Source organism: Pectinophora gossypiella, chromosome 12 (assembly GCF_024362695.1).
Source record: "Pectinophora gossypiella chromosome 12, ilPecGoss1.1, whole genome shotgun sequence".
Classification (NCBI taxonomy): domain Eukaryota; kingdom Metazoa; phylum Arthropoda; class Insecta; order Lepidoptera; family Gelechiidae; genus Pectinophora; species Pectinophora gossypiella.
In genome coordinates this window covers 15,478,443-15,499,630 of record NC_065415.1, presented here as the reverse complement: position 1 = coordinate 15,499,630, position 21,188 = coordinate 15,478,443, and the positions used below count along the sequence as shown (strand labels likewise).

The following is a 21,188-nucleotide window of genomic DNA, read 5'->3' as shown; positions in this document are numbered from 1 at the left end:
GAAAATTCAGAGAAGATAAAAAGTGAACGAAGAGAAAAATATACGAGTAAAAGAAAGGGTGAAAGAAAATCAGAAAGAAGGGGAGAGAAGAAATCAAAAATAGATAAAGAAGAAGAAGGAGAAGAAAGTGAAGAAAAGGGGGTATCTCAAATATTCTTTGTCCAACCTCCAAGTTTTCCCACGATTCCTTTCCAGAAACAAGTTGATTTCACTAATAACGGATATTCGACCGCTTACCATCAAGAAAAAGCAATTGATAGTGGTCCATTTACTTATTCGTATTACCAACCAAAGTACGAACAAAGTCCTTACATCTTGCCATACAGTGGCATCCAATGGTAACCCGGCGAACTTAAAAGTGTGTTGAAAAAGAGAATTGTAGATAATTGAAAGACATTTTAATTTAGAAGGCTGGAGTTCTTTCGCTCATGTCAAAGTGTGTTTGCTCATTTACGTGTTACACTGTTACGAAATAATGGTAGAACCTTTTAACAGTGAATAAAATGTGCTTATTAGTTATATATTTATTACTTTTTATCTTCAAATAATATATTGCTATTTGAACAGAAACGAACAATTCAATATTGGATAATTTGTAAGCAAATACATATTTATTTTGCTCAGCCAGTTAGTCTGTTGTTAATAAAACACGCTAGCTTTCGACCTGATCCTATATTACATAAAGAATATATAACAACACAATTACAGTAGTATCAACAGCCGTATTTTATACTTTACATCAAAATTATAAGTATAAAACTTAAAAACATAACTTAATAAGTTTTATTAATATTATTTTTTATACTTTATATACTTACATCCCACTGCTCGGCACAGCCGTCCCCTCTATCAAATGGAGGGTGTATAGAACATACTCCACCATGCTGCTCCTCTGCTGGTTGTTAGTGTTTTTTTTTTTATTATGATGATGATCTTCTTTTTCTAATTATAAAATAGGGATAATAGGATAAGAAGGAAATCAAATACACTTTATTGCAGAGAACTTAATTTTAACAAACCGACATAACACGAGAATACTATACAACTTAGGCCGCTTTATTGCTGAAGATCAATTTTTCCAGGCAACCAATACCAGGAAACAAACATTTACTAAACTTGGACGCGGGATGGTGCAACAAGAAATTAATAAAAGTAAACTGAAGTTAATATAATAAACAGATACATTAATATTTATTCATGTACGAAGAAGAAGAAGATCTGGTTGGTTGTAGGGTTCGAATAACATATTTCCACTTCTCGAGACCTTTTGCAGACTCTATAGCTTGCTCCCACATGCCGAGAGTTGATGATTAAATAAAACAAAACTGCATTGGCCCTGACTCCTGCAGGAACCTTCTAATTTTATTTTAAGTTATACCTGTCATTTTCTTATCCGCCGAAAAGGAAAAGGACGGGTGATTGACAGCTCTTAATTTTATAAAGAATGAGTAAAGGAATGAATAACGCGGGTGAATCAAAAAGGTATCTCGCGGGTAATCAAAACTTAATTAAGTATGTCGGGTTATTAGCCAATGCAAAAATTTTATAGGATTGTTTTTGATTTCTGCATAAAGTTCTGCATAAAAACGTGTGTTCCATACATTTTATGCTTGTCGACTACCCGACCCTTTCCTTTTCGGCGGATAAGAAAATGACAGGTATAACTTAAAATAAAATTAGATGGTGTTTACAGGAATTAGCACCATTGTCTTACAATGAGGAGACTGGGAAAATTGCATACCAAGATACTTCCGAGATAAAGTTTCATCTCCAGTGTACAATGTTTCCTTTGTTATAGAGGAGCTCAGAGTCTAGCTCTTTGGGGTCTAGTTGCGATGTCAATTAGAAACAAATTACAAAGTCAAGCAACTTGCCGCGTGACAATAAAACTAGATAAAAAAGTTTTGTCTACAAAATATAAACTCTGGTGGAAACGGTGACAGATTATCAGCCCATTGGACATCGAACCCGGACCTCTAGATAGATCATGGAGGCTGTTCTATAAAGTGATTTAAAATATTCATCATCACCAGCCCATTAACGTCCCCACTGCTGGGGCACGGGCCTTCCCTATGGATGGATAGGGAGATCGGGCCTTAAACCATCACGCGGGCCCAGTGCGGATTGATGGTTATTAACGACTGCTAATGCAGCCGGGACCAACGGCTTAACGTGCCTTCCGAAGCACGGAGGAGCTCGAGATGAAAACTTTTTTTTTGTGGTCACCCATCCTATGACCGGCCTTTGCGAAAGTTGCTTAACTTCAACAATCGCAGACCGAGCGCGTTTACCGCTGCGCCACCGAGCTCCTCAATTTAAAATATTATTCACTTTATATTATATTAATTTATTCACAAATTGGTCCGTTTACAATACCTATGTGTATACAGGGTGTTAGTGACATCGTAACGTATACTGAGGGGGATGTTTCAGACCATGACTCTGAATTAATATCAAGTGGAATTCGTCGCAAAATTCATCAAAATTTTAGGATTCTTTAATTATTTTCAATTTCAATCTTTGGAACTTAGCCAATCTTAAAGTTTCTTTCACTCATGCTAATCTACACTATCATTGAGCAAATTAAGCTACATTTTATTTGAAATATCATCATGTTTCTAGTTAAAACATCCACAAGAAGGAAGCAAGTTTCCTTTAAAACGTTTGCGTAGCAAAATCCGCGCTATCTTTCGTAATAAAAGCTAAGCTGGGACACCTAACAATAGTCTGGTGGTGTGGCGCAGACTGAGAAACCATAAAAGCTACGGGTTCATGAATAGTGCTGTGACGAGACTCAATGAGATACCCATTACAATGGGAGATTTTTCAGACTACGTACCTCAAAAACAATATAGATGGCGCTGTACAGATTTTTCTACCTTTCTAATTCCATGGATAACAGTCATAATGCGTCTTTAATGGCCAGACCCCGATACCGACCCCGCCGGCGTGGTCGACGATGTCTCTCATTCAGCGCTTATCGCTATCGACCCACCAGGGTCGATTTATTCTTTCAAATATTTTTCCTCTCAGACGACGCCCTGAGCCGAGGTTCGCGCCCAACTGGGCACCCTCAGGCCTGTTAACGTTGTACCGAATGAGAGCCTTCAGCGCTCCCTGCGGCAAATCTACAATACCTAAGTCACGTCAAAAAAAAAGTCTTTAATGTTGTTTTTGGGAAGAAATGATGCCCCCTTTTTATTAAACCCAGGCACAATTACATCTTCCATCCATTATTATTCTGATCAAAATAAAGAGAAGCAATATAGGTAGCAACATAATTATACACATAATGTGATCCAAATATCGAGCAACAATTATTTTTATATATGCACCTGCACTATATTGCACATTTCATTTTGGAATAATTATGTAGTTCCGTGCTTCGGAAGGCACGTTAAGCCGTCGGTCCCGGCTATTAGCCGTAAAAACACCTCCACCAACCCGCAGTGGAGAAGCGTGGTGGAGTATGCTCCATACCCCCTCCGGTTGATTGAGGGGAGGCCTGTGCCCAGCACTGCAGTGGGACGTATATAGGCAGTTTATGTTATGTATGTAGTTACCCGAGTAATGAGAAAATAGGTCATTATCACGTTAAAGCGCCACCTATATTGTTTTTGGTAAACGAAGTAACGAAAATCGCTCGATCTTAAGGATGGTCCACTTTATACCTACACTACATACAGGGTGTTAGTGACATCGTAACGAATACTCAGGGGGATGATTCAGACCATGATTCTGAGTTAATATCAAGTGGAATTTTTCGTCGCAAAATTCATGATTTTTTAGGTTTTTTTAAAATATTTTCAATTCTATAATTTTGCGATGAAAAATTCCACTTGATATTAACTCAGAATAATCAGCTGAATCATCCCCCTCAGTATTCGTTACGATGTCACTTACACCCCACACAAGTACATACGGTAGCCATACCAGTAGGTATGGGTGTTAGTGACACCGTAACGAATACTGAGGGGGATGGTTCAGACCATGATTCTGAGTTGATATCAAGTGGAATTTTCAGTCTGAATATTCCTGAAAATTTTTGTGTTTTTTTTAATTATTTTCAATTCTATACTTTTGCGACGGAAAATTCCACTTGATATCATCTCAGAATCATGGCCTCAATCACCCCTCAAAGTTTTCGTTGCGATGTCACTAACACCCTGTATATATCCTTTATAATAAAAAATAATAATAATTCAATTTCATTTCTGCATGAAATAGTTTGTATTAATAAATAGTTTAGATACTTATTTTACTTGAAATATTATCATGTTTCCAGTTCAAACACACATGGCGAAAATCCATAAAATTTCGTGATAAAGCTAGGACACCTAACTATAGACTGGTAGTGTGGCGTAGACTGAGAAACTATAAAAACGACTTCGCACGCATGTCTCCGTAATGTTTTCATGCATCGTAATAACAATTTAAATTAAAACAATTAAAAAAATAACAATTTGAACAATGGCCCTGATTCCTGCAGACACCTCCTAATTTTTATTTAAGTTATAAGTACCCGTCATATTCTTATGCGCCGAAAACGAAACGCACAGATGATTGACAACTGTTAATTTTTAAATCAATTAATAAACCGGTCGAATAAAATAGGCATCTCGCTAGTATTCAACCCGCATGACGTGTGCTGTCAGGGATTCTCTTAAAATGCATAAATGTTTTTGTCATAATTTTAATTATCATAATCCTTTTTGCATAACGTTTTTTAGCATAATAGTACTTTCCCATAATAACATCTAGGAATACTGGTTTCTTAGGAATAACTTATTTTTGAACTAATATTTTTTGGACTAATACATAGGAATCCATAGTTCTTTTTTAGAATAATAGTGTTTTGTCATAATTTTTACAAGGCATAACAGTAGGTTACGATGCGGCGTGGGTGTACCCCTGCGCCGCCAGCATGTTTATCTTACACTCAAAAGTGTACCGAATGATGACCAACAGCATGAAATAGTGTCAAAAAATATAAAAAGTCACAATCATGAACCAAATGCAGCCAAGGAAAAAGTAAGTTTCGAAAATGTTCAAAGTTGTGCCAAAACTTTTCTTATTCGGAGTATAGTTTTTATGCTTATAATAATTATGCTTATATATCATTATTGTCATTAATTATTATGCTTGTAGTAGTTATGAGTTTCAAAATGATGCTTAAAATGTTATGACAAATTAATACTATGCGTAACTAATAATAGGCCAAGTAACAGTATGCCATGGTAAATTATTACATAAAATTTTATGAGTAAATATAGAGAAACGTGCTGTCAACTTAATTCTGTCGGATTATTGTCAAATATACACATTTGGGAGGGTTTTTGAAATTCCTGCCTAAAATTGACGTGTGTTCCCTGAATTTTATGGCTGTCGATTACCCGTCTCTTTCCTTTTCGGCGGATAAGAAAATGAAAGGCTTAACTTTAAATAAAATTTGATGGTGTCTACAGGAATCAGCACCACTAACAATTAGAAAAAGATTAATAATTAGAACAGTAATAATTTTGTACGTTAATAGTAGGAGAGCGGACCGTAACGTCATCAACTACCACGATGGGACCAGTTTATCATCATCATCATCAGCCCATTAACGTCCCCACTGCTGGGGCACGGGCCTTCCCTATGGATGGATAGGGAGATCGGGCCTTAAACCATCACGCGGGCCCAGTGCGGATTGATGGTTATTAACAACTGCTAATGCAGCCGGGGCCAACGGCTTAACGTGCCTTCCGAAGCACGGAGGAGGTCAAGATTATTTTTTTTTGTGGTACCCATCCTATGACCGGCCTTTGCCGAAGTTGCTTAACTTCAAAAATCGCAGACCGAGCGCATTAACCGCAGCGCCACCGAGCTCCTCAGACCAGTTTATAGCTGGCACTATTTGAATAGGCTTTCAAAAAACTAGCGCACAGCGCGCTCTCACAATTCCAAATCAAGTTAGCAAAGCAAGCTAATTCAGCTCGAGCGACACGATTCAATATCACATTGGTAGCATCACTAGTTTAATTAACTGGACATCGGCACGTACCACGACTCACGAGGGATATCCCCATTCTGCTGACACATGGTCACACCAATTCTGCTTGAAATTCATGTGTCTGAATCGCTCTAAAATAATTTGATTAGAATCTATAATCATTTTAGCGTAATTAAAAGTAAGTATATTACTTTTTAAGATTAATTACTTCTTCTTCTCTCGTGTGGGTTGAGAGGTGGATTACCAACATCATCAACCCTCGTGTCAGGGTTACTATTGAGCCGGTATTCACTGTAGACTATTGAGTTACTATTCATGTAATGACTACTAACTTACATTAGTAAGTAGTAACCGGGACCTACGCCTTAACGTGCCTTCCGAAGCACGGATCGATCGATCGATCTTACTTTCGGACAATCAGGTGATCAGCCTGTAATGTCTTAATCAAACTAGGAATCTCAAAGTATTTTTTGTGATATTTCCCCACCGGGATTCGAACTCCGGACCTACGAATCTTGAGTCTAACGCTCAACTATCAAAACGGACTCCCGCCGACCAGAGTGCTCTTTGTTAGCAGCTCGGTTATTAAAGGCTAAAGCTATAGACAAAATTATTGAAAAAAAAATAGTACCTGTTAATTTTGTTGTTTAAATTGGCTGGCAAAGATCTGAGGACCATACAGCCTTGACATTATTAATTTACTCTTCGAAATTCACGATCAAAATAGGTCTTAATCCTTGTCTTCAGTTTACGAAATACGGGCTTCAGGAGACCCATTTTGCTCTATTTTTATTTATTTTATTTTATTTGGGTAACTTACAGCGATAGTATACTTAAATAACAGAATTACTTAAAAATAGAACAGCCTTTACAAGTTACCACGTACTACATCACCACAAAAGAGGTGATATATATCTCTATGATACTATATCACCACCAAAGAGAATATAATTCGCTACGTATCTACGTATCAACACAAACTGTCAAGTTCATAAAAAAAATACAATTTGTCATGACAATTATTTGTCGCAATTTACCGAATACAATTAACATTAGAATGAAATACGTATGGAATTAAGTATTATAAGTAATTCGTATTATATTTTTTCCAGTTTTTCAAGGATAAGTGAAGTTGAACTAAGATGGGAAGGTACGCACCGTCGTTGAAGAAATCCGATATAGTGCAGTTTGAAATAGTGCAATTGTTGCCCTGGGACCGAAGGAACTGCGCTCTTATTGCCTTCTGCATTATAATGCAGTGTAAGTATTATTTTCTCAAGTTACCCCAGCACCATAGAATCTATATTATACTCTTGTAGTTTTTTGAGATATCGTGATGAGTGAGTCAGTCAGTTAGTGCTTTTTGCTTTTAAACAGGGTGTTAGTGACATCGTAACGAAAACTTTGAGGGATGATTCAGACTATGATTCTGAGTGATATATTTTTTAATTTATTATTAAGTACAAGTGCAGCAGTAGGATCTTGTAGGCTAGATTAGATTAGAAGTACAAGTGGAATTTGCAGCTTCATACTTTTGCGACGGAATATTACACTTGTAATATTATCAAGTACAATACAAGTGGAATTGAAACTTGTACACCATCATACTATGTATGCAAATAAAGAATATTGAATTTTCCGTCGCAAAAGAATGGAACTGAAAAAAAATACTCCGAATCATGGTTAAGATCATCCCCCTCAGTATACGTTACGATGTCACTAACACCAAAAAACACTAACTGACTCACTCATCACGAAATCGCAGATACTACACTTACTTTCATTCCCCATAGGGGATATAACATAAATACCTAATCAATCAAAACCCTTCACAGAAATACGAAAAAAACTCACAATCAATTACCCTTTGGCTTTTTTAATCCATAATTTGTAACCGATACTCCAGAAGGAGGGTTTTGAAGGGGGCCAGTTTTCCGATAAATTAACGGTATACATTGAAAGCGGTCATCGGTCAAAGGTTTACGGTTCGATATTCACGGCCTATCGAGTTCAGGTCAATGGAGGTTAGGCTGATGGCATAGAATAAAAAAAACAATACTCCGTATAGCGGAAACTCTCCACCATCACCAGCCCATTAACGTCCCCACTGCTGGGGCACGGGCCTTCCCTATGGATGGATAGGGAGATCGGGCCTTAAACCATCACGCGGGCCCAGTGCGGATTGATGGTTATTAACGACTGCTAATGCAGCCGGGACCAACGGCTTAACGTGCCTTCCGAAGCACGGAGGAGCTCGAGTTGAAAACTTTTTTTTTGTGGTCAGCCATCCTATGACCGGCCTTTGCGAAAGTTGCTTTACTTCAACAATCGCAGACCGAGCGCGTTATCTCTCCGTCCCGCACCAATTAGAAAGAAAGAAAGAAAGAAAGTATTTATTATTAGAGGACACCACAGTAACAATACAAACACAGTAGGGAAAAAAAATATTACACAAAATCACAATTATTAACAAAAACGTAAAAGAAACAGAAAAATAATAATAAAATACAAAATATTGGTCGTACAGTCATGTGGCGGTGGTGGACGTCCTCAATAAATGGACCTCGCTCAGCATAAGCCGCGGCGTGAGCCACGACGCTGGTATTCTGCGGGCCCAGACGAGTGAGGCATGGACATCGTGTTCCATACTTATTTAATTAGGGACTTTCCAGGCTATGTTCACCAAAAACATTACAGATGGCGTTGTACAGCTTTAACGTGATAATTACCTATTTTCTCATTACTCGGGTACATAATTATTCATAAATACAAGGAAAGCATATATAAAAATATTTATTACCTGATATTTGGATTACATTATGTATAGAAGGTTCTCTATTTTTACTCATAAAATTTTATGTAATAATTTACCATGGCATACTGTTACTTGGCCTATTATTAGTTACGCATAGTATTAATTTGTCATAACTTTTTAAGCATAATTTTGAAACTCATAACTACTACAAGCATAATAATTAATGTCAATAATGATATATAAGCATAATTATTACAAGCATAAAAACTATACTCCGAATAAGAAAACTGTTATGCCTTGTAAAAATTATGACAAAACACTATTATTCTAAAAAAGAACTATGGATACCTATTTATTAGTCCAAAAAATATTAGTCCAAAAATAAGTTATTCCTAATAAACCAGTATTCCTAGATGTTATTATGGGAAAGTACTATTATGCTAAAAAACATTATGCAAAAAGGATTATGATAATTAAAATTATGACAGAAACATTTATGCATTTTAAGAGAATCCCTGTATAGAATGTAAAATGTTGCTACTTACCTATATTGCTTCCCTTTATTTTGATAATAATCATAATGGGTGGAAGATGTAATTCTGCCTGGGTGTACATAATAAAAAGGGTCATTTATACCCAAAAACATCATCTCATCTCCCGTTATCCCGTTTTTCACAAAGTACGTTTACCTAACCTGAAGATTTGACAGGCCCGGTTTTTTACAGAAGCGCCTGTCTGACCTCCAACTTGCGAATAGAAAACCAGCCCAATACAGATTAGACATAACTCCGAAAATACATTTCTCGAGAATGTGGGTTCCTTCACGATGTTTTTCTTCACCGCTGAGCACGCGATAATCGTTTATGATCCAAACATGAATTCGAAAACATTCGACAATCATTGTATTCTACTAACTGAGCTACGTCTAATCAAACTAACACATATAAGTACAACATAAACAGCCTATATACGTCCCACTGCTGGGCAACACATATTAATAATTAAAATTAATAATAATAACTTATTCAAACTATTCAATTACGGCGTAGATTTAATTTGACTTACTTTCGTCTAGACTCGCTCATTTGAATCACCAAAATCAATTTAATTGATAGCAGTTGATAGTTAGTGCGGTATTTCACCGTACAAATGGGTCGATGGTCAAAGTTTCAGAGCTCTATAAAGGGCTTTGATAAACTGTTTAATTACCGGGGATTCGTTAGTCAACCACAAATTAATAAGTACGTAGGATTGACTTGGATAGCTATTTGCTAATTTGCGTTTACTCATAGGTAACACACGTTCGGCCTTAATGTTTTCTTCTATGCCGGAATGGGAGTTTATAAAAATGAGAACATATTCGGAAACGGTCTCACCAGTGGCAGCCCTAGGGCGGTGCGAGGTACTGGACGCCGAAGTGGGGGGGTCGCCAACATCAACCAAGACATCCCCCCCCTGTAACTTCTAAAATAAGAGGAGGATAAAACAAAACTAAAAAAAATATATGATGTAGATTAGCATGCAAACTACCAACTGAAATTGGTTTGAACCAGATCTAGTTAGTAGTTTTTTTTTTAATACATCATAAATCGTAAACCGTAATTTACTTTTCATTCAATCAACTCAAGTATAGGAACGAAAAAAAACTTTTATATTATGTTACTTGCTGTTACGGAACCCTTCATGGGCGAGTCCGACTCGCACTTGGCCGCTTTTTTATCTTTGTTTTTGGGTATAAATATTGAGGAGCTCGGTGGCGCAGCGGTAAACGCGTCGGTCTGCGATTGTTGAAGTTAAACAACTTTCGCAATGGCCGGTCTTAGGATGGGTGACCACAAAAAAAGCGGTGAAGAAAAACATCGTGAGGAAACCCACATTCCCGAGAAACGCATTTTCGGAGGGTTGTGACCTAAGTACCTAACTTGTATTGGGCTGGTTTTCCCTTCGCGGGTTAGAATGTCCGACAGGAACTACAGGAAGTCGCTTCTTTAAAAAACCGGACCTATCAAATCTTCAGGTTAGGTAAGCAGACCCTGTGAAATAAACGGGATAATAGTAGGGTCATGATGATGATTAATTAAATAGTTTGAATTATGAATCAATTGACCTATTCAATACCTTTCTCACCAGGTATAGCAGTCTTCCTAGCATCGTTAACAATCCTGAACTGCGTATGGTCCCCTGAGAGAGTGACGTCAGACTCCAATAAACTCGTGCGCATCATGTATCTGTACGACTATAGGGAATGTGGGTATAAGCTAAGGAAAGCGAAGTCCATACAGAATGTGCTGTTGAACAATGAATCTTCGAACGTAAATGTCATTCCAATCAAATGGACGCCGGCTGTTATGACAGTTAGTACACGACTCAGCGCTAAGACCAGAACGTGAGTGTTATATCACAAACATAACATAACATAGATAACACTCATCATCACCAGCCCATTAACGTCCCCACTGCTGGGGCACGGGCCTTCCCTATGGATGGATAGGGAGATCGGGCCTTAAACCATCACGCGGGCCCAGTGCGGATTGATGGTTATTAACGACTGCTAATGCAGCCGGGACCAACGGCTTAACGTGCCTTCCGAAGCACGGAGGAGCTCGAGATGAAAACTTTTTTGTTGTGGTCACCCATCCTATGACCGGCCTTTGCGAAAGTTGCTTAACTTCAACAATCGCAGACCGAGCGCGTTTACCGCTGCGCCACCGAGCTCCTCAGATAACGCTCACTTATTACCAATTGATACGTTGGCCCCGATTCCTGCAGACACCTCCTAATTTTATTTTAAGTTTTTAATTTATACCTGTCATTTCCTTATCCGCCGAAAAGGAAAGAGATGGACGATTTACAACTGTTAATTTTAAAATGAATGAATAACCCAAGCGAAATAGGCATCCCACTGATATTTAACATGTTTGACATGTGCTGTCAACTTAATTCTGTCGGGTTATTGGCCAATATGAACTTTTGGGAGGGGTTTTTTTCTGCCTAAAATTTGTGTGTTCCATAAATTTTATGCCTGTCGATTGCCCGTCTCTTTCCTTTTCGGCGGGAATCAGCACCAGTATATACATAAACTCCTATAATCCCCAATGGGGTGGGCAGAGCCACAAGTAATCAAAGATAAATTGCAGCCGCTGTAGATAGATTAGACAAAAACGGTGACAAAATGATCATCATCATCATCAATTTAAGAGCCACGCTCTTGTCGGTGTAGCATTTTCCGAATACTCTCCATGCTACTTTTTAGGGAAAAATAGGGCAGTGGTTTCCCTCTTGCCTTCCGCCCCGCAGTACTCTGTCTGACGCGAGTGGGATGGCGCCCAGAGTAGTCTATTACAAAGCCATACTAGGACTCCTGTCCTCTGTCAGGTTCCAGGTTACAGTCCCTGTGACATGCCCCTTCCGTCCTGCATTGCCGTACCGATGGCTCCCATCTCCGCCTCTGCAGCCGTTGAGGTCTTCACCCGTATCCCTGGGCAAGGGACAAAATGATATCCATAAAAAAAAAAACAATTAACCGTCACAGCTAAATATAAGTCTTATTAACAGGTATATAGAAGTAAGTATCGGTTTCCACGCTATTTGGATGCTTTTTGCAATTCTCTTGTGGATATTCATCAAAGTGAAGTCGATAAAATTGAAATATCTCAAGTTAAACCTGAATGTGTTCATGTACTACTCTTTGTTCATGGTGGTTTTCGACATATCTATGGCCATAGTCTATGTTGCCCATATACAGAAGAGTCTTACCAATGGGATGGTTTTAAGGTAAATAAAGTAAGAATATGGTAAGGTATACCCCCTCCGGTTGATTGAGGGGAAGCCTTTGCCCAGCAGCGCACCCCGGACACTTCATACAAAACACCTCATTTTACACAGACACTGCCTATTGACGTTATCGTACACGCGCATCTGAGTGCATGACATCTTATGCCCATAAGATTGAAGACTAAAGTAAGACTGACGAGGGAAGGTGAGGTAAACCTAGCTCAGCCGCTGGTGGGGAGCGGGGAGTTGCCGTTCTATACGTAGTATTATTCTTTATTCTATGCCAGCAGTGATACGCATTAATAGGCTCAAGGCTAGTCAAATGAGATATTGTATACGAAACGTCAAAATGATATATTTTTATGGAATTTGTTCATAGAAATACTCAAGTATGATGTCATCAACAAACATGGTCAAACGACGAATTCTTTGTTAATTTAGCTAATAAATTCATAATTAAAATTTGTAAATAAGATGAAATAAAAATGAGATTGGTTTTTATTCCCTTACGATTGGCTTCTATTTCTAGATTGGTGTTTTATAACTTATCTTTGACCCAGTCATCTTGCCTAGCGTTTTTCAATCTGTGGGTTGCGACCCTTGGGGAGTCACTGTGAAAAATGCAAGTTTCAAGATTTGTACTAGTAGTGAAATCATCGTCATCTTTGATTTGCTGTGTGTGCATAAAAGTTTATTTTGCATTTTATATTGTATTGTCAGATACAGTGGATGGGCCGTCGAAATAAAACTCGAAAACTACGACATGTTCGCTGGATGGATACCAATGGTCGCCTCGGCCTGTTGGCTGAGAGGCATCCTCATCATGGTCTGCAACGTGTACAGCATCAAAAAAATAAGATTCATCATCCACAAAATAAGGAAGAAAGAAGTCAAAATAAAAATGGCTCAAGAAGGATATCTTCCTATACCAGACCCCACATTATTGGGGGAGGATCATTCAGAAATCTTGTTCTGCCGAACCCCGTAACCCGATCTAGTAAATATTCAAACGAAACAGTATTTTCATTTGGGTTTCTAATTTACGAAAAGGAAACTGAGAACGATTTTACAGACATTCGGACTGAAACGGCACGATCTATTCTTTGCGAAATTAAATTACATTTCGGGCGTCGCAAGAAGGTGCCATTAAATTTTTCATTATCACCACAGCAGGGCGGGGACGGCCATTAATTTAGGACTTTACCTGTAATCAAAACACGACCGGGCCGATTCTGTGACAGCAAATTGGTTCACGGCCCACTTGAGTTTGTTTGTAACTTGATTGTCTCGGAAACGGTTCGTAACGAATTTACATTGTGGAAATTGGCCCCAATAATAAAAGGATAACCGTCCATTCTCAGGATGGCGTCTTTTCTATCAGTGTTTACTCTAGCTTCTATTACAACGCAAAGTAAGTTATTTTTCAATTTGCCACTCGCTCTGTGAACTGTTTGCGCAATCAGGCTGTCGAACTCGCCACTGTTGTTGGCAGAAAATTAAAATTTTCACCAGCAAATTGGTTTTGTCGTTTAATTATAATTTTATAATTATTTCATTTCAAAATGACAATGTGCTTGGACGTTTAATAATAATTTCTTCCATTAATTAGATATATTCGCATGTATTATTCATATTTTGGCTTAATAATTAGTACTCAGCGGTGAAGGAAGACATCGTGAGGAAACTCATTCCCAAGAAATGTATTTTCGGAAGTATGTGACCTAACCTGTATTGGATTGATTTTCCCTTCGCGGGTTAGAGGGTAAGACAGGCAGTCGCTTCTGTAAAAAACCGGACGTGTCAAATCTTCAGGTTAAGTAAGCGGACCCTGTGAAAAACGGGATGATGCCAGGGTGATGATGGTGATGATTACTTTAGTGCTCTTTGCTTTACATACTTGCCCATATTTCACACCTTCCTATTCAGCAGAGGTTGTCACAGAATACAAACATAACTACGTATAGAATGAGTGTTTTCATAACGTTATCTACTTTATAGTTCTAGAAAATCTTAACTGTCGATCATCATGTCTCGGTGACCAAAGTGTAACTGATTATGAGCAAATAGATCGCAAAATTCAAAGTCGAACGGGATTCGTACTGTCAGCTCTTGTACAGCTGGAATTAACGTTGTGACCATTACACCAAAATTGTTAGATCTTTTTTCTCCATTTTGGCTCTAAAGTAATGAATTCTACTTTAAGAGTATATATAATTGATAAACGTGGTTTTCAGGATTTGTGCCCGGTTCGTGGCAATAGGCTCACCCCTATAACACGGGACTTACTTAAACATAGGTAGCAAGGAATGGGTGTACATACTATACACCTCTTTCTACGCCTTCGGGGATACAGATGTTATGTTATTCTCTTCAGGAGTTTTGTGAGTAGATAAATGCTATAAAAACAAACAATATACTCATCCCTTTATGCCGTTTTCAGCAACCCTAAGCATACTAGTCAGCTGGTTCACCCTCGAATGCAGGTTTCAGCCAGCGTACCTGGAACTGGAATCGGTGACACTGGCCAAACTGCTCTACCTTCACGACCCGGAGGCCTGTGGGCGGGTGTTCTTCTATAACCAGACCATCCAGGTGACAAGAAAGGTGTTCCAAACCACGCTGCAATGGCCGGTCAAGAATAATATTGCTGCTGAATTTCGACAGTAAGTTTTCAGAAATAAGTCTTTAAGGTACTGCGGTTCACCGGGACCTGCTTCTCAAACGGATAGCGCCGGATTCAACCCCAGCATCGTACTTGCACCAATGAGTAATTCAAAATAGCTCAAGTGCAGTTTTCGCTAACACAGTTTGCTCGACCATTATAGACGGCGATACGGCTCACCACCTATCACGTTGGTGTAACAGCTCGGTGAGGTGGGTACTTAGTTCATCTTATAGAATAGAATAGAAATAGTTTATAACAAAAGGGCACAAAAACAAGACAATAACATCACATCAAGTTTCCACAAGACAATTATAAAAAAGCAAGATACACATGCAAGAGACCTACCTATCACGTTGGTCTAAAAAAAGTTCATTTTGCCATCTGAGTAGTCCATCTAAAAAAAGTTCATTTTGCCATCTGAGTAGTCCAATTGAGATATAGTCATGAGCTTATGTTCAATTCCAGAAGGATCAAACTCTGGGTGGCGCTGCACGTCTTGTGGCTGGTGTCCTGCATAGGATACATGACTCAGAGTCATCGCCAGTGCGCCTTCTACGCTGCGCTGATCCCCTTCTCCTTGACTGGTCTGACTATCCTCCTACTGGATCTGTTCTACATGGCCCTCTTCTTGGTAGATACAGCTAATACTGGGACTGAGGGTAAGTATCTACATAATTAGTATCTTATACAGAGTTAGGATTAGAAGCTACTCGTTGAGGGCCTTTGGAAATATACTAGTTATTTTGTTAAAGAAACTCACCTAATTCGTTTATACCCAATAATTCCATATACTTATTTATGGCGTTTCTAAAAATTACTCTTTACTTTTCGCCCCTATTATTAGTGGGTGCAGTTAGTCCCGTTTACTGCTTACTGATGTAAGTTAGTAGTCGTTACATGAGCCATGTCAGGGGCCTTTGGCGGCTCAATAATAACCCTGACACCAGGGTTGATGAGGTTGGTAATGTACCTCTCAATCCACACGATAGAAGAAGAATTACAGCTCTGACTAAGAGTTACGAAACATTCATGTTTCCTATAGTTCCTTCAAAGACATTATGACATGTTGTTATCTAATGTTGAGTACATGACTCAGAGTCATCGCCAGTTCGCCTTCTACGCCACACTGATCCCCTCCTTGATTGGCTATCCTCATATTGGATCTTTTCCACAAGGCCCTGTTCTTGGTAGATACAGCTTATGGGACTGAGAGTAAGCAACTCCATAGATATAGAGATATAACAAATATTTAATAAAACAACAGAATATGACACTACATCTAAATTGGGTTCAGCGGCAGCGGTACAGGTTCCGCGCCGCGGCGCGAATTATATCGAGAACTTCGACCAATAACCGTACAATATTTATCCACATAAATTAATGCATTCGCTGCATCTATTGGTCAAAGACTGAAAGCTCTTGAAGTGAACTTTATGAATGTTGCCTTAGTTAGTATTCTAATTAACTCTGCCATTGTTAATCATTTTCAAAAGCTTCTCCAAATACTGTTACTTATTGAGTATCTCTTGGTTTCCAAGCTGTAACGCGATTCCAACCACCGTAATGAAAACAGATTACCGCCTAATATTGGCATCTCTTCACATAATATATCATATCCTTGTAATATCATACCACATTCAATTGCTCTAGATTTCCGACCGAGATATTCAGAATAGATACTTGAATAGTCCACGACATCGGTGAATAGTCTGGTTGTCACGAGCGATTTGCTCTAGTCAGATCTGTAATTGATACTTGCTCTTAAGACCCCTTTGTAGTCGAGCTGTCTGCATCTACACTGCGTCCAATCTGTGTCTTTGTTATTGCGTACAGTCGAGGTAAGATTACCATGTGTCTGTTGGATGATCTTGAGACGGTAGCCTGTTTGATAATTAAATGGTTTCCACATCAAATAATGAAGACTGGTGTTCATTATTTTAGCGGTAAGGCCGCCATTTGCCATGTAGCTAAGAGTCTTTTGTTATTATTTCTTTTTATTTTGGTGCAATAAAGGATATTTGGATTTCTATTTTTGGTTTAAACGTTTTTTTCATTGGAACTATGTGTATTGACGCAGTGGGTGCACGGGTTGCGAGGTATATAAACAGCCTCTGTGGACCAGTGGTTGATTCTTGGACTCACAATTCGGATGTCCCGATTCGGAGGTCCCGGTTTGTAAATACCATGTCACATTAACCTTTTTTGACAAACTGAAGTGTACTTCTCACAAAATGTCAAATATCTTAATGCGACAGGGTTCTAAAGTATGCATACTTATGCAGCTCAACGACATCGTTCCCTTCATCATCGTCCACACATACGTCCCTCACGCCCGGATACGGCCCTTCACGTTATATTATCAGGCGACTGTGCCTGTACCTGTAACATTTACAATTGAAGTGCATGACATGTACTGTACACTGGCGTATGTACAACTGTCCACAAATATACATATGTACGGTGTACAGGTTGTCAAATATAGATAGTGTAGGCTCTACAGCGGGACTGTTTACTTAGCTGGCAGGATGTGAATTTCCACCAACTTGCCACGCTTATTGATCTGAACTGTTTGACTCTGAAGTAGGGTTGCCACAAGCGTACAAGTTTTACTATCATACAGGGTGTTAGTGACATCGTAACGAAAACTTTGAGGGATGATTCAGACTATGATTCTGAGTTAATAACATAACATAAACAGCCTATATACGTCCCACTGCTGGTCACAGGCCTCCCCTCAATCAACCGGAGGGGGTATGGAGAATACTCCACCACGCTGCTCCAATGCGGGTTGGTGGAGGTGTTTTTACGGCTAATAGCCGGGACCAACGGCTTAACGTGCCCTCCGAAGCACGGAATCATCTTACTTTTTCGGACAATCAGGTTATTCAAGCCTGAAAGTCCTTACCAAACAAAGGACAGTCTCATAAAGTGATTTCGACAATGTCCCCATCGGGAATCGAACCCGGACCGAACAGTTATGTTATTTTGGAATATAAAAGTACAACTTCAATGCTAACTAAAATGTTTCGGCAAAGACAACCCTAGTGTAGACTTAAGCATACGTTATTGAAATGGCTTTAATACAACTTCGTAGATATTCTATTCATTTTGATATTGGTTGATAGAATCCATGTAACTGTAGATTTGATTTGTGATGACTTTATCTGATAAATATTAGTGTCAGAAACTTCGGACTCTTAAGCCTATATGTTAAGGCCGCACTAAGTTCGGCTCTATGAGTTTTATAGGCTTAAAATATTGTAAAAACCATTATACGTTGAATTTCGAAAATACGTGGCTGAAGGAGCCATTGTCCCGGGATCCTCGTGAACGCATCTGTTCATCAGAATCCCCTTAAACAAAAATAAGTATAAAAAGATATCTACTATCACAATGAGTCCGATTTATATTATAAACTTTATTTTAACTGTTTAGTGCCAATAAATGCATTTTTTTGTTCATGCAAATAATGAAATAAGAGGGGGTTAAAATGGCCACATCGAAGCAATTCATCTAAGAAAGCAATATTACTATTTGACATCGGTTTGCATTGCGCACTTACTTTTATATGCGCAAATGTCAAATTGCAATATTGCTTTCTTAGATGAATTGTTTCGATGTGGTCACTTTAACCCCCCTATACCTAGGTCATTTCAATTGTGAAATAAGATAAAGTATATTTTCTAATTTAATTTGTTTTCTGGTTTTTTTTAAATCAATAGAAATACTCAGTGTGATATAAACTTTATAAAATCTTCTCATTACAGTGGACATCCTCAACTACATAAACAGGAATAACGACAGCGTCCACCACATCAATAAGAGCAGGTGAGGTCACCCGCATATAAAATGTAGGTATACATTTTGGGACATATAATAGGAAAAATATTGAAGTAATACGCGGGATGTACAAGGACGCATGTATTTTCAACGACACGATATCGCACTACTGTGGTGTCGGTTACAATTTTTTTATGTCTAACGTGTATAAAAACAAATCAGGTGTCAAACAAAACAATTTCAAAAATATTGCATATTATGCAAGGAATAAATAGTATATTATTATATTTATTGTATTTATTGTATTTCTTCTATGCTGTTCTGGGAGCAAATAAAAAACATAGAACACGTTCAGCTGCTTCTCTTCCCGGGCATGTCGTAAAAACCGACAGAGGGATTGTGTCCTCTAACATGATGGACTAATGTTATGGGCGATAGGCTGATACCTTATCACCATAAGGTTCATCATATCCATCTTTGGACTTCGTATCAACAGTGGCTGCAAGTTGTCTTTGATTACTTGTGGCTCTGCCCACCCCATTAGGGATTACGGGCGTGAGTTTATGTATGTATGTATGTAAATAGTATATGACAGCAGTTGACAATGTAACATCAATAAATTAACATAGGAACTTCATTATTGTGATGTTGTTGTTACCTAAAAAATTGTAAACGACACCACAGTGGTGCGATTTCGTGGTGTCGTTGGCAGTGAAACATTTTGTATTTGTCAACGTGTTAAAACCATGCCGTACTAACATATTTGACATTTAGTTAGTTTTTTGTAAAAAGTTAATGTGACATGGTACGGTCACGAGCATTAATATGTATACACTTTGGTACCAGGTCACATTAACTTTTATGACAAATTGAACTGTAAGTCTCACTAAATGTCAAATATGTTAGTGCGACAGAGTCCTAAAGTGGGTACATTATATTGCTCATGACTGTACCTGGTCGTTTCCTAGTGACCCATGTATGGGTCACGGACGTATGGAGCTAGTCCGTCATGAACCGTATACGGATTTGCTAAGTTACCTCGGATCCAAGTGGAGCACCCGCTCTTAGTGCGTACCTGGTCGTATCTTAGTGACCCACGTATGGGTCACGGACGTATGGAGCTAGTCCGTCATGACCCATATATGGATCACTGGACTGTCAACGTGTTAACCCTTTCACGGACAGAGACCATGGGTCATTGATGGTTCATAATAGGTAGTATGAGAGTATGACAACTTGGAATCGGAACGTCATTAGACGTTCTGTCCTTGAAAGTGTTAAAGTGGTTGAATGATATCACATTAATACAATCTTAATAATAATAGGCTACTTGACAACCTAGTCAAATAAGATAAGTACATACTAAATTAGATACTAAGTCAAAATGTAAGTTTTCTTTCCTGTGACGTCATCAATAAAAGCGGTCAAACGTCCTACTCATTCTTACTTAATTTATAAAAAAAATCGAAAACAAGTCGAAAATTAAAATGAGATTGACTTTTGTTGGTCTTTTAATGGTGTTAATAATCGAATAACAGCTGAGGCTGCCCTCAAGATCATGCTCAAGTCTCTGTTTTTATAAGAGAACTGTCACATTGACATGATCTTGAGGGCAGTCTCGAAGCGGAGATTAGTTTATTAATACCACCATTTGACTGGCTTTTACTTCTAGCTTACAACCAACGACCAAGAAAATATTTTATAAATGATAAGGGCTGCCTCACACTACGCAGGTACCAAGTCCAGTACGAGTATAAATTAGTGTTCGGTCGCAAGCCGCTCCCGGACACCTCCTGGATATCCCTCCTCTTCGCGTACGCCAGCTGCCGCGGCGTCGTACTCTGGCTCTTCAACTTCTGGATGGTCAAGGACAACTATTTCGAGGGTTTAGCCACTTTCCGTAAGTACCTATTCATCATCATCGCTAATTTAAGAGCCACGCTCTTGTCGGTGTAGCATTCTCCACGCTACTTTGTTAGGGATAAATAGGGCAGTGGTTTCCATCTTGCCTTCCGCCCTGCAGTACTCTGTCTGATGCGAGTGGGATGGCGTCCAGAGTAGTCTATTTCAAAGCCGTAGTCTGTCCTCCGCCTCAACGGTTGCAGAGGTGGATATGAGAGACATCGGTACGGCAATTCAGGACGGAAAGGACGCGTCACAGGGACTGAAACCTGGAACCTGATAGAGGGCATCAGTACCTATTATTTATAGATATGAATGCA

General features: G+C 38.7%; 3 protein-coding genes across 3 annotated transcripts in view; 2 read left to right on the top strand and 1 right to left on the bottom strand.

Moving 5' to 3' along the window:
- LOC126371640 (uncharacterized) overlaps positions 1–21,188 on the bottom strand; it is a 342,871-nt gene that overhangs the window by 167,569 nt on the left and 154,114 nt on the right. The window lies entirely within an intron of this gene.
- LOC126371639 (uncharacterized) lies at positions 10,080–13,509 on the top strand. Its single transcript, XM_050016952.1, has 4 exons — positions 10,080–10,149; positions 10,878–11,133; positions 12,303–12,521; positions 13,242–13,509. The coding sequence occupies exons 1-4, from the start codon at positions 10,080–10,082 to the stop codon at positions 13,507–13,509; spliced, it is 813 nt and encodes a 270-aa protein (XP_049872909.1).
- Positions 13,884–21,148, top strand: LOC126371638 (uncharacterized). The gene is made up of 6 exons (XM_050016951.1): positions 13,884–13,932; positions 14,962–15,184; positions 15,652–15,845; positions 18,954–19,014; positions 20,700–20,866; positions 21,072–21,148. The coding sequence occupies exons 1-6, from the start codon at positions 13,884–13,886 to the stop codon at positions 21,146–21,148; spliced, it is 771 nt and encodes a 256-aa protein (XP_049872908.1).